The 13,744-nt window shown below is 41.4% G+C and overlaps 1 protein-coding gene across 1 annotated transcript in view; it reads left to right on the top strand.

Moving 5' to 3' along the window:
* Positions 1 to 1,086: 1,086 nt before the first annotated feature.
* LOC121541419 (stromelysin-3-like) overlaps positions 1,087 to 13,744 on the top strand; it is a 56,343-nt gene continuing 43,685 nt past the window's right edge. Inside the window, exon 1 of the mRNA XM_045208004.1 lies at positions 1,087 to 1,399. Coding sequence (XP_045063939.1) covers positions 1,172 to 1,399 — 228 coding nt within the window. The 5' untranslated portion in view covers positions 1,087 to 1,171. The remainder of the gene's footprint in view (positions 1,400 to 13,744) is intronic.

The raw sequence follows: 13,744 nt of genomic DNA, 5'->3' as shown, positions 1-13,744 counted from the left end.
ACCAATAAGAAAGAGGGTCCCAAACCTCTCTACCAATAACAACTCGTTTTCAGTTTCCCTCTCCTGACTCAGACCACTTCCAGACAGTCCTAGCAAAATTCTTGCTTGAGAAATTGCTCTTTGCTAAGAAGCAATTTTTGACCATTTTGATTGTTTTCAATCACAGTAAGGTACTGTACTTCATTGTTACCCAGAAATGATTTAATATTGAGATAAAAACGGCTGCATTGGACCTTTTAATAGGCTACCCCAAAAACTGGAAAAAGTAACTTTGCAAGTAAACATCTTGAGTTATAAAAACAAATCTCCATCAAAGTAGCATATAAATCAAGGGTAATAAACATGTTATTAATAACATGTGTCCAACCTATCAAACTCTACAACTTGGTCTCATAGACTAAACATAACGTAAAATGTAAATCTGGGACACTCAAATTTGTATGATATGTTACGTTTGTTATGGTTACTTAAGACGGTTACTTAAGGCAAAAACAAAAGGAGGGTGGTTGGTCAGGGTGGATGGGTAGATGTATAATGTGAACGTCTAGCAACCCAAAGGTTGCATGTTTGAATCTCCTCACAAACAACTTTAACATCTAAGCTAATTAGCAACTTTGCAACTACTTACTACTTTTTAGCTACTTTGCAACTACTTAGCATGTTACCTAACTCTTCCCTTAACCCTTTTAGCTAACCCTTCCCCTAACCCTCTAACCTAACTCCTAACTCCTAACCTTAACTTTAACCCTAACCCCTAGCCTAGCAAACGTTAGTCAGCTAGCTAAAGTTAGCCACCTAGCTAACATTAGCAACAACAAATCGGAATTCGTAACATATTGCACATTTTGCAAATTCATAACATATCATACAAATTGTAATCACAAATTAATACATACCATACGAAACCTAACATATCATACTAAATGGAGTGTCTCGGATTTACGTACAGAATAATATGAAATGCTCTGAGACCAGGTTGAACTCTAGTGGTCTGTTCGCCTAAAGACCACATTAGCCCACTGAGTTTATGCCGAAGGTCTTTTAAAAGAGAAGGTTCACAAGGCGCTTGAGGACATGGATGCAGCTGGCAAGGGGTTAAATCACGTGTGCGCCTGTGAACTTATCACTGAGGCCCATAAAAAAGTGTAATTTGAAGAAAGAGAACAAAGAAATGAGCGAGTATAAAATCCCCCTGCGAGACACTTCTCCGTCCATTTCTTCTGCCCGCTATCCCCCAAGCTGTGTTCCAGCCCGGTCAAACTGCGAGTCTGCTCCGAATCAAAAGATGATGCTGCTTCCTTTGGTTTACTGTAGCGTCTTTGCATATCACCTCTTGCTCTGCATTCATTCTCTGCCAGTACCGGAGGGGAGAGCCAGCAACAGGTACAAAGCGGTGCCGGTGAGTGGATTACGATATAAATGCAGATGATGTGGAATTCGTAACATTTTGTAGAGCATTTTTATGAGTCGACATTATGGAGTCAGTATGTGGATCCAGAATCACTCTGTGTGTTTTTTGAGCGGGAGGGAGAGAGAGAGAGCACATGCTTAAATGTGGACAATACGCGCACCGTTTTCTTGAGAAAGTCTTTATTAAATCAGTAACTTTGTTGCGCAATGTTTTTTTATTCTAATTATTGGCTGCTATAGGCTACATGTCAATCAACTGGTGCTGAAATACCCTAGTATGCAAAGCCCATGCATGTGCTCTTGAAACATGGGTTTCAACTTACACTGCTTGGTTTAGATATTCAGGAGAGCAGGTGTGATTTTCTCTAAAAACTGTGTGTGTGCATGTGTTGGAAGGCTGAGGGTGACCTGGGTGGAATGTTGACAGAGATTGTATGCCAATGTATGAATAATTAAGGATCCAACCTATTTTCCCTGTGATCTTTAACAGACCATTAGTGTCACACTGATGACATGGTAACAAACTAGGTCAAGCCTTTCTACCATGACAGCCCTCAATCTTTTCAATTGGTGGGCAGACATGACAAAGGAGAAGCCCTAGACACAATGCTTGCCTCTCAGATTTCACATTGGAGCTGGGCTTTGTGTACAGTTAATGACAGCATGAAGTGGCCCTTTGCTGAGAGAGAGACAACATAAGGACTCTGAATTTTTCATACAGAAGGAGTGTGGGGGTGGTTTGGAATGCTTCAGGCCAATCAGGTGAAAAATACTTAGGTCTGAACTCTGAAGATACACGGTTTTCTTATTCCGTTTAATTTAATGCTTGGCTATTGTAGGAGGTGACTAAATACACTGAGTGTACGAAATATTAGAAACACTCTTTCCTGCTCTTTCAATGACATACAGTAGACTGACCTGGTGAATCCAGGTGAAAGCTATGATCTCTTATTGATGTCACTTGTTAAATCCACTTCAATTGAGACATAGATTGTATATGTGTGCCATTCAGAGGGTGAATGGGCAAGACAAAAGTTTTAAGTGCCTTTGAACGGGGTATGGTAGTAGGGGCCAGGTGCACCGATTTGAGTGTGTTAAGAACTAAAACGCTGCTGGGTTTTTCAAGCTCAACAGTTTCCGGTGTATATCAAGAATGGTCCACCACCCAAAGGACAAACCAGTCAACTTGACACAACTGTGGGACGCATTGGAGTCATCACGGGCCAGCATCCCTGTGGAACGTTTCCGACACCTTGTAGAGTCCATGTCCCGACAAATTGAGGCTGTTCTGAAGGCAAAAGGGGGTGCAATTCAATATTTTGTACACTCAGTGTATGTGACCAGATTGTGTGACTTAGCGCAAGATATAGACAAGGTGCATTTCACCCAATGATAGATTGAGAGAGTTGCTTCCTGTAGAAAAAAAGTGGGATGTGGGGGAAGAAGTCAAACCTGAATGGAAACTGCTACTCATGGGGCAAGAGTTAAGAGTGTCTCAGCATGAGCCCAACATGAGGAGGGGTCACCAGCAGTATGACATTTATATGTTGTAGGCAATTGGAGATAACATGTCACTTCTCCTATTTCCTATAGAGGAAATGTGAAGGCAGTGAAAGAGTATGGCCACAGCTGTGCATGGTTCAATCTCAATACACGAGATACCCAACAAAGCTCTTAGCGTAGCTCTTAGACTAGCTGTGCACAACAAATAAACGTCTAGTCTGTGTGTGTGTGTGGAGGGGGGTTGTTGCTGTTTACATTTCAATGACAGACCCCTCTAAAGAAGAAATCACTCCTCCCAAGTCCTATGCGACTTGATTGATGCCAAGAGTGGTGCTTTCAGTCAATTTATTCCCTGCTGTTGACAAAGCGAGAGAGAGGGAAATGATGCAGGCAGAGGCAAGTCATCTGGCATCTGGTGCAGGATAACAAACCCCTCTGCTGACACAGACAAGATAGCTGCTTCGTGAGAGACCCGGCTTTCCTCCGTCGGGTCTTCGTAACTGCTATTTGTGCTGCCAAAAATGTCACCCCCAAAGCAGAAAAAGTATAACGCTGAGTGCAGTTGGTTGGAATCACGAGCCGTGGTTACACCTTGCATTAAAGATGTGGTTGTCGTCATCTGATCAAGATGATCCGATCACAATCTGATCGCAATTTGTTGCGTCTACACATCGTAATAAAATGTGTCTCTTATCCGTCCATTGCGTCCGCATTGTCACCAGATTCCCTGGTCCCTCCCTGTATGCAAATGAATCAAACCTGCCTCCCCTTATGACGACACAAGCTGTATAAATCAACAGAAAACAGCACACTTTTATAGTCAATAGTTGTATACTCTGACTCTCATCATTACAGCCTACATTTGTTATCAAAGGATTTAAGACAGGGCATAATACTGTCCCTATAACAACGACCTGTCCACAACCGTACAACTGAATTTTCAGAGAATGTCTCCCATCCCTAAAAAAGTCACCACACAAATGAGCTGAGTATCTGGGTGTGTGTACAAAATACAATTAATACGACAGGCTGGGAGAACGACCGTGTTTGGTTTCCTACAAATCCTTGATCAGTTATAGTCTCTCTTCATTCATCGAGGGTTGATAGACCAATATACTAACATTACAGGATTGAAACTGAACTACAAATGTATTGGGGATGCATGGGACAGCCAATCCCTCCCCTAACCCAGAAGACACTGGGCCAATTGTGCGCCACCTCATGGGTCTCCTGATCATGGCCAGCTGTGACACAGTCTGGGATCGAACCCAGGTCTGTAGTGAAGCCTCAAGCGATGCAGTGCCTTAGACCGCTGCGCCACTCAGGAGGCCAGAATTGACTTTTTGGATGTTATTAGAAGAAAGAAAAAGGGACTGACTTTCTGGATAAACCATCAGTCTTGGACAAAAGAATACGACCCAAAATTGAGATATCGCATTGCAGCAACTGTCTTAAAGAAACTCTCATGGAGTTAATTCTACTATCAATGTTTAAAGATTCTCTATCTGAAATGTGTTTTTAGTGATAACAATTCCTAAATTTTTAACTTCCATTTTAACAGGTATGGAGGCAATGTTGACGGTGTCACAGCAATGAATTGTCATGAGATCACATTTGTTAAGGTTGAGAGTCAAGCCAGAGGCCATAGAAGATTTCTAGATTATGTTAATAGCCAAGGGAATAGCCACCCTATCCTTTAGGAAAAGGGCAGTATCATCTGCAAATGTACTGATATTTATATTTTTACCAAAAATACGGATCCCTTTTAAATTCTCAGATTTGTTAAGAAATACGGCTAATAAATCTGTGGCTAAAATCAATAAAAGAGTGGAGGTTGTCACAATCCTGTCTAATTCCTCTAGCAATAGAGAAATTACTCCTGAGTGGCGCAGTGGTCTAAGGCACTGCATCGCAGTGCTAACTGTGCCACTAGAGATCCTGGTTCGAATCCAGGCTCTGTCGCAGCCGGCCGCGACTGGGAGACTCATGGGCGGTGCACAATTGGCCCAGGGTAGGGGAGGGAATGGCCGGCAGGGATGTAGCTCAGTTGATAGAGCATGGCGTTTGCAACGCCAGGGTTGTGGGTTCGATTCCCACGGGGGGCCAGTATAAAAATAATAATATATGTATTCACTCTGGATAAGAGCGTCTGCTAAATGACTAAAATGTAAGAGAAACAAGGGGATGTTCCATTACTCATAGCCACCGAACTGCTAGTATAATTTATTAGCCGTATTTCTTAACAAATCTGAGAATTTAAAAGGGATCCGTATTTTTGGTAAAAATATAAATATCAGTAAATTTGCAGATGATACTGCCCTTTTCCTAAAGGATAGGGTGGCTATTCCCTTGGCTATTAACATAATCACTTTACAGAAAATCTCCCCTAACCCAAAAGTAGAGAGTTCTAAATAAAAAGTGTCAATCTAAAAACAATATAAAGCCATCTTCTATGAACTCACTGTAATGTAAAATATCTAATACCAATCGTATATGGTTATGAATACTCCTTCCTTTAATGAAGGCTGATTGAGTTTCACAGATTATATCATCAAGGCCTTTTTTCAGCCTATTAGTATAGACATGGGCTAGTAACTTGTAGTCAGTTGCCAACAAAGTGATTGGTGTCCAATTGTCCAAGTAAAGAGAGTTCTTCTTTGGTTTGGATATAATAACTATTAGTCCCTGTCTCAAAGAAGGAGGTAAGCTAGAATTAGCTATACCTTCTATGTAGACCAAAAGCAATAACTCTCTAATATCAGGCCAAAAATGTCAATAGAATTCAGCAGTCAGGCCATCCGGTCCAGGAGATTTATCTATAGGCATTTGTTTAATGGCTTGGTCCAACTCAGTAGTATCTATATTATAATCACAGAGTTTCTTAAACCTTTCTTCTATAGGCTTAACAGAGTTATTAAAGGAATCCAAGTCGCCTTCCGAAAGAGTGTATTTCCTTATTAATCACTTCAAGATCATCAGATATAATGTCATTAACATAAATGGATGAAATACTATTCCTAGTCTGCCTACTTTTCTCCAAAATAAAGAAAGAAGATGTGTTTTTTTCACCTTTCTCAATCCATTTGGCCTTGAGCGGATGAAGGCACCCTGTGCCTTATCATTGTATATGTCATCCAGTTCACTTTGGCATTTAGCAAGCTCTGCTTTTTCAATGTCATTTAAATCAAGTTTATTGCTCAGCCTGTTAATATCAACAATAATATCCATCTGCTTGGAGAATATTCTTCGAGCTATTTTTCGAATTCTGAATTTAATCATTTCTTATTTGTTAGTAGCAGAAAGAGCAGAATCGAGACAGGTCTCTCTGATAAGAGCTTTAGACTGTAAACAGAAATACTCCATTCTTTAAAAGAAAATAGTTGCATTTCCAGTATGCTTTAGAACATTTCTTGTCATTATCAAAACAAAAAGAAAGAATGATGGAACAATGGTCTGTCAGAGGAACTAAGGAAATACTACATTCACTGACAAGATTCAGAAGATTGGAAGATACAGTGGGGAAAAAAAGTATTTAGTCAGCCACCAATTGTGCAAGTTGTCCCACTTAAAAAGATAAGAGAGGCCTGTAATTTTCATCATAGGTACACGTCAACTATGACAGACAAATTGAGGAAAAAAAATCCAGAAAATCACATTGTAGGATTTTTAATGAATTTATTTGCAAATTATGGTGGAAAATAAGTATTTGGTCACCTACAAACAAGCAAGATTTCTGGCTCTCACAGACCTGTAACTTCTTCTTTAAGAGGCTCCTCTGTCCTCCACTCGTTACCTGTATTAATGGCACCTGTTTGAACTTGTTATCAGTATAAAAAACACCTGTCCACAACCTCAAACAGTCACACTCCAAACTCCACTATGGCCAAGACCAAAGAGCTGTCAAAGGACACCAGAAACAAAATTGTAGACCTGCACCAGGCTGGGAAGACTGAATCTGCAATAGGTAAGCAGCTTGGTTTGAAGAAATCAACTGTGGGAGCAATTATTAGGAAATTGAAGACATACAAGACCACTGATAATCTCCCTCGATCTGGGGCTCCACGCAAGATCTCACCCCGTGGGGTCAAAATGATCACAAGAACGGTGAGCAAAAATCCCAGAACCACACGGGGGGACCTAGTGAATGACCTGCAGAGAGCTGGGACCAAAGTAACAAAGCCTACCATCAGTAACACACTACGTCGCCAGGGACTCAAATCCTGCAGTGCAAGACGTGTCCCCCTGCTTAAGCCAGTACATGTCCAGGCCCGTCTGAAGTTTGCTAGAGTGCATTTGGATGATCCAGAAGAGGATTGGGAGAATGTCATATGGTCAGATGAAACCAAAATATAACTTTTTGGTAAAAACTCAACTCGTCGTGTTTGGAGGACAAAGAATGTTGAGTTGCATCCAAAGAACACCATACCTACTGTGAAGCATGGGGATGGAAACATCATGCTTTGGGGCTGTTTTTCTGCAAAGGGACCAGGACGACTGATCCGTGTAAAGGAAATAATGAATGGGGCCATGTATCATGAGATTTTGAGTGAAAATCTCCTTCCATCAGCAAGGGTATTGAAGATGAAACGTGGCTGGGTCTTTCAGCATGACAATGATCCCAAACACAACGCCCGGGCAACGAAGGAGTGGCTTCGTAAGAAGCATTTCAAGGTCCTGGAGTGGCCTAGCCAGTCTCCAGATCTCAACCCCATAGAAAATCTTTGGAGGGAGTTGAAAGTCTGTGTTGCCCAGCGACAGCCCCAAAACATCACTGCTCTAGAGGAGATCTGCATGGAGGAATGGGCCAAAATACCAGCAACAGTGTGTGAAAACCTTGTGAAGACTTACAGAAAACGTTTGACCTGTGTCATTGTCAACAAAGGGTATATAACAAAGTTTTGAGAAACTTTTGTTATTGACCAAATACTTATTTTCCACCATAATTTGCAAATAAATTCATAAAAAATCCTACAATGTGATTTTCTGGAAAAAAAATTCTCATTTCGTCTGTCATAGTTGACGTGTACCTATGATGAAAATTACAGGCCTCTCTCATCTTTTTAAGTGGGAGAACTTGCACAATTGGTGGCTGACTAAATACTTTTTTTCCCCACTGTACCAACCAATAATCAATTCTATATTTGAATTGTCTGTCGCTAGTTGTAGAGTTAAACCAAGAAAATTGTTTTAAAGCTGGATTCTGAGAACGCCAAATATTTGAAAGTTGGAGCCTGGTGGGATACCTATCTATCCAGTCATCAGGAGCAACATAATAATAACCTCCAACAATAATGTTACAGTGCCTTGCAAAAGTATTCATCCCCCTTGGCGTTTTTCCTATTTTGTTGCATTACAACCTGTCATTTAAATGGATTTTATTTGGATTTCATGTAAAATAGTCCAAATTTGTAATAATAATAACTTGTTTAAAAACATTTTAACATTACCTTCAGAAGTCACAAAATTAGTTAAATAAAGTCCACCTGTGTGCAATCTAAGTGTCACATGATCTCAGTATATATACACCTGTTCTGAAAGGCCCCAGAGTCACACCACTAAGCAAAGGGCACCACCAAGCAAGCGGCACCATGAAGACCAAGGAGCTCTCCAAACAGGTCAGGGACAAAGTTGTGGAGAAGTACGGATCAGGGTTGGGTTATAAAAAAAATATCAGAAACTTTGAACATCCCACGGAGCACCATTAAATCCATTATTAAAAAATTGAAAGAATATGGCACCACAACAAACCTGCCAAGAGAGGGCCGCCCACCAAAACTCACGGACCAGGCAAGGAGGGCATTAATCAGAGAGGCAACAAAGAGACCAAAGATAACCCTGAAGGAGCTGCAAAGCTCCACAGCGGAGATTGGAGTATCTGTCCATAGGACCACTTTAAGCCGTACACTCCACAGAGCTGGGCTTTACGGAAGAGTGGCCAGAAAAAAGCCATTGCTTAAAGAAAAAATAAGCAAACACGTTTGGTGTTCGCCAAAAGCCATGTGGGAGACTCCCCAAACATATGGAAGAAGGTACTCTGGTCAGATGAGACTAAAATTGAGCTTTTTGGCCATCAAGGAACACACTATGTCTGGCGCAAACCCAACACCTCTCATCACCCCGAGAACACCATCCCCACAGTGAAGCATGGTGGTGGCAGCATCATGCTGTGGGGATGTATTTCATCAGCAGGGACTGGGAAACTGGTCAGAATTGAAGGAATGATAGGTGGTGCTAAATACAGGGAAATTCTTGAGGGAAACCTGTTTCAGTCTTCCAGAGATTTGAGACTGGGACGGAGGTTCGCCTTCCAGCAGGACAATGACCCTACGCATACTGCTAAAGCAACACTCTAGTGGTTTAAGGGGAAACATTTACATGTCTTGGAATGGCCTAGCCCAAGCCCAGACCTCAATCCAATTGAGAATCTGTGGAATGACTTAAAGATTGCTGTACACCAGCGGAACCCATCCAATTTGAAGGAGCTGGAGCAGTTTTGCCTTGAAGAATGGGCAAAAATCCCAGTGGATAGATGTGCCAAGCTTATAGAGACATACCCCAAGATACTTGCAGCTGTAATTGCTTCAAAAGGTGGCGGCTCTACAAAGTATTGACTTTGGGGGGGTGAATAGTTATGCACGCTCAAGTTTTTTGTCTTATTTCTTGTTTGTTTCACAATAAAACATATTTTGCATCTTCAAAGTGGTAGGCATGTTGTGTAAATCAAATGATACAAACCCCCAAAAAATCCATTTTAATTCCAGGTTGTAAGGCAACAAAATACGAAAAATGCCAAGGGGGGTGAATACTTTCGCAAGCCACTGTATCTGTTGAATATTTATTTTTCAACTCAGTTAAGACTTTGCTAATAGAATATTGCCAACTCGTAAAGCATCAATCAGTCAGTTACCTAGCTCCACCGTGCGGCCGTCAATAACAGCAAACCCCTCGCGAAAGAAGGCTTTTTCCCCCTGCGTCTTGCGGCCACAGCTTCGCACGGGCAACCCTGTTGCGCTTGCTTAAATCTTCTGCAAAGCGAATGCCTTTCTCCCTACAGATCGGCGCCAACTTCGCAGCTCTCCACATCTCTCACGTTCCTCAACACAAACAGGTCTCCTTTCTCTTGTCTCTGAGACGGTTTACAACATCTACCGCGATGTTCAGGGTAGCATGGAACAATCTTCCCAATAATGTCAGTCACAATCCCTCTGATATTCTCATCATCAGTTTCAGGCAGCCCGTTCAGTCTCAGCCCCCATCGGCGCTTGTATCGGTCCTGTTTAGCACTGGCTTGTTTTCTTTTGTCAGGGGATCAACTTTGTTTTTCAACAGTTTCACATCAATATCTTCATGATATTCTTAATGCCTGCTGCATTAAACTCTGTAGTTTTGGAAACGTTTGCAATCGAGAGGGTATTTTTATTTACATTTTAGTCATTTAGCAGACGCTCTTATCCAGAGCGACTTACAGTTAGTGAGTGCATACATTTTTCATGCTGGCCCCCCGTGGGAATCGAACCCACAACCCTGGCATTGCAAGCGCCATGCTCTACCAACTGAGCTATAGGAGGGACTTTATGAGTCCTCTCATCAAATCCATTCAGTCGAATAGCTTGCTCATCAAATGTATCGTTTAAACCCTGGATTGCCGCAAAGATGGCTTCATTGGTGATAGGCAGGGGTGGTTGAGTCTGCCTGGCATCACTTTCTCGTAGTCTCTTCAGGTTGGGGGGTTTCGAAGGGGTTATTTGGACACCTGTACCGAAGACAAATTCCTCCGACCTCGGTACTGTTTCTTCTGGAGGAGTGTCAAAATCCTCCATATAGTCGACAGTATCCACCTCGGTTACCTCGAAGCTAGATTCCATCTCAGCTAATGTTACTAGCTAGCTAGCTAACACTGTTTTCTTGCTAGGTAGTCTTGACTGAACTTGCTTGAAGTATAACAAAGTGGAAAAGTGATGTTCGATAAACCACCAAACTATTTTAAAGAACTAAATACAGTAAGAAATTTAACTTTAACTGTGTTCGTCGTCAAACTCAAATTAGGGCTTGAATTCAATTTAAAGTTCAGGAGTTCAGTTTAATATGACCACTCACTCGGCCATCTTGTCCCCACCCCAACTGTACCTTTAGATATAGCCAGAGTGGAGTTTTATAACATTTCTATTGACAAGCCACTGTACTATAATTCTACTGTATTATTTTCATATCTGATATAGCAACTGAATTAGACTATTCACATTAGAAAGTTTGGACGCACCTATTCATTCCAGAGTTTTTCTTTATTTTTACTATTTTCTACATTATAGAATAATAGTGAAGACGACAAAACTATGAAATAGCACATATGGAATCATGTAGTAACCAAAAAAGTGTTAAACAAATCTAAATATATTTTATATTTGAGATTCTTCAAAGTAGCCACCCTTTGCCTTGATGACAGCTTTGCACACTCTTGGCATTCTCTCAACCAGCTTCATGAGATAGTCACCTGGAATACATTTCAATTAACAGGTGTGCCGCCTTAAATGTTAATTTGTGGAATTTCTTTCCTTCTTAATGAGTTTGAGCCAGTCAGTTGTGTTGTGATAAGGTTGGTGGTTATACAGAAGATAGCCCTATTTGACATAAGACCAAGTCCATATTATGTCAAGAACAGCTCAAATAAGCAAAGAGAAACGACAGTCCATCATTTGCATTTTATTGTTAGCTTATGGCCCTTTACAGCTCATTGAGTGTGGTCTTAGTGCCAGCATCGGTTTGTGGTGGTAAATAGACAGCTATGAAAAATGTAGATGAAAACTTGGCAAATAGTATAGTCTGCAGCTTATCATGAGGTATTCTTACTCAGGCGAGCAAAAACGAGAGACTTACATTAGAGATCGTGCATCAGCTGTTGTTAACAAAGAGACACACCCCTCCTCTCTTCGTCTTACCCGAGTCTGCGGTCTGGTCTTGATGATGCATAGAAAAACCAGCAAGATGAATATTACAGTCTCGAATCCAGTTTGTTCTCCAGTGACTGCATATTCACCAACAGAACAGAGGGCAATGGTGAAGAAGATGGTGCCGACAGACATGGCAGCTCTGCTTCTTGTTCCTAAGCAACTTTGCAGTATTTTTTGTGTGTGTTATTTCTGACATTATTAGCCCAGAAAGTCTTTTTGTGTTATTACATACAGTCGGGAAATAACTTTTGGATATCAAAGCGGGGTAACTCACCAGCATTACGACCAGAAATACAACTTTCCCGAATTGGATCCTTTGTTCGTACCCCCCAAGGCAATTTAACTTATCCCAGAGGCTCCAAGACACCGCCGGCGGAGAAGAAGTATTCGGAGTGGACTTCTAGTCCAACTCAGGAGGCGTGCACACCATCTACCGCTTCTGAGTATATTACTCGCTAATGTTCAGTCCCTGGACAATAAGTAGATGAGCTCAGGGCGAGTATCTCCTTCCAGAGTGACATCAGGGACTGTAACATACTCTGTTTCACGGAATCATGGCTCTCTCCGGATATACTGTCCCCGTCCATACAGCCAGCTGGGTTCTCAGTACATCGCGCAGACAGGAATAAAGAACTCTCCGGGAAGAAGAAAGGCAGAGGTGTATGTTTCATGATTAACTACTCATGGTGTGATTGTGATAACGTACAGGAACTGAAGTCCTTTTGTTCAACCAACCTAAAATACCTCACAATCAAATGCTGACCGTATTACCTCCCAAGATAATTCTCTTTGGTTATAGTCACAGCCGTGTATATTCCCCCTCAAGCCGATACCACGATGGCCCACAAGGAACTACACTGGACTTTGTGCAAACTGGAAACCACATATCCTGAGTCCGCATTTATTGTAGCTGGGGATTTTAACAAAGCAAATTTGAGGAAAACGCAACCGAAGTTCTATCAACATATTGCCTATAGTACTCGCGCTTCAAAAACTCTCGACCTTTGTTTGGTATTTGGTCTATTATTAGGATCCCCATTAGCTGTTGCAAAAGCAGCAGCTACTCTTCCTGGGGTCCAAACAAAACATGAAACATGACATAATACAGAACATTAATAGACAAGAACAGCTCAAGGACAGAACTACATAAAACATTTTTTTTAAAGGCACACGTTGCTTACATATCAAAACATACACACAAACTATCTAGGTCAAATAGGGGAGAGGCGTTGTGCCGTGAGGTGTTGCTTTATCTGTTTTTTAAAACCAGGTTTGCTGTTCATTTTGAACAATATGAGATGGAACTGAGTTCCATGCAATAATGGATCTATATAATACTGTACGCTTTCTTGAATTTGTTCTGGATTTGGGGACTGTGAAAAGACCGCTGGTTGCATGTCTGGTTGGGTAAGTGTGTGTGTCAGAGCTGTGTGTAAGATGACTATGCAAACAATTCAGGATTTTCAACACATTCATGTTTCGTATAAAAAGAAGAAGTGATGCAGTCAGTCTCTCCTCAACTCTTAGCCAAGAGAGACTGGCATGCATAGTATTTAAATCAGCCCTCTGATTACAATGAAGAGCAAGACGTGCCGTTCTGTTTTGGGCCAGCTGCAGCTTTACTAGGTCTTTCCTTGCAGCACTGGACCACACGACTGGACAATAATCAAGATAAGACAAAACTAGAGCCTGTAGAACTTGCTTTTTGGAGTGTGGTGTCAAAAAAACGGAGCATCTCTTTAATACGGACAGACCTCTCTCCATCTTTACAACCATTGAATCTATATGTTTTGACCATGAGGGTTTACAATCTAAGGTAACAGCAAGTAATGTAGTATCCTCAACTTGTTCAACAGCCACACCATTCATTACCAGATTCAGCT

The sequence above is a fragment of the Coregonus clupeaformis genome, chromosome 27 (assembly GCF_020615455.1).
Source record: "Coregonus clupeaformis isolate EN_2021a chromosome 27, ASM2061545v1, whole genome shotgun sequence".
Classification (NCBI taxonomy): Eukaryota; Metazoa; Chordata; class Actinopteri; order Salmoniformes; family Salmonidae; genus Coregonus; species Coregonus clupeaformis.
Note: the sequence above shows the minus strand (reverse complement) of the source record. Positions and strands in the feature narration are given on the sequence as shown.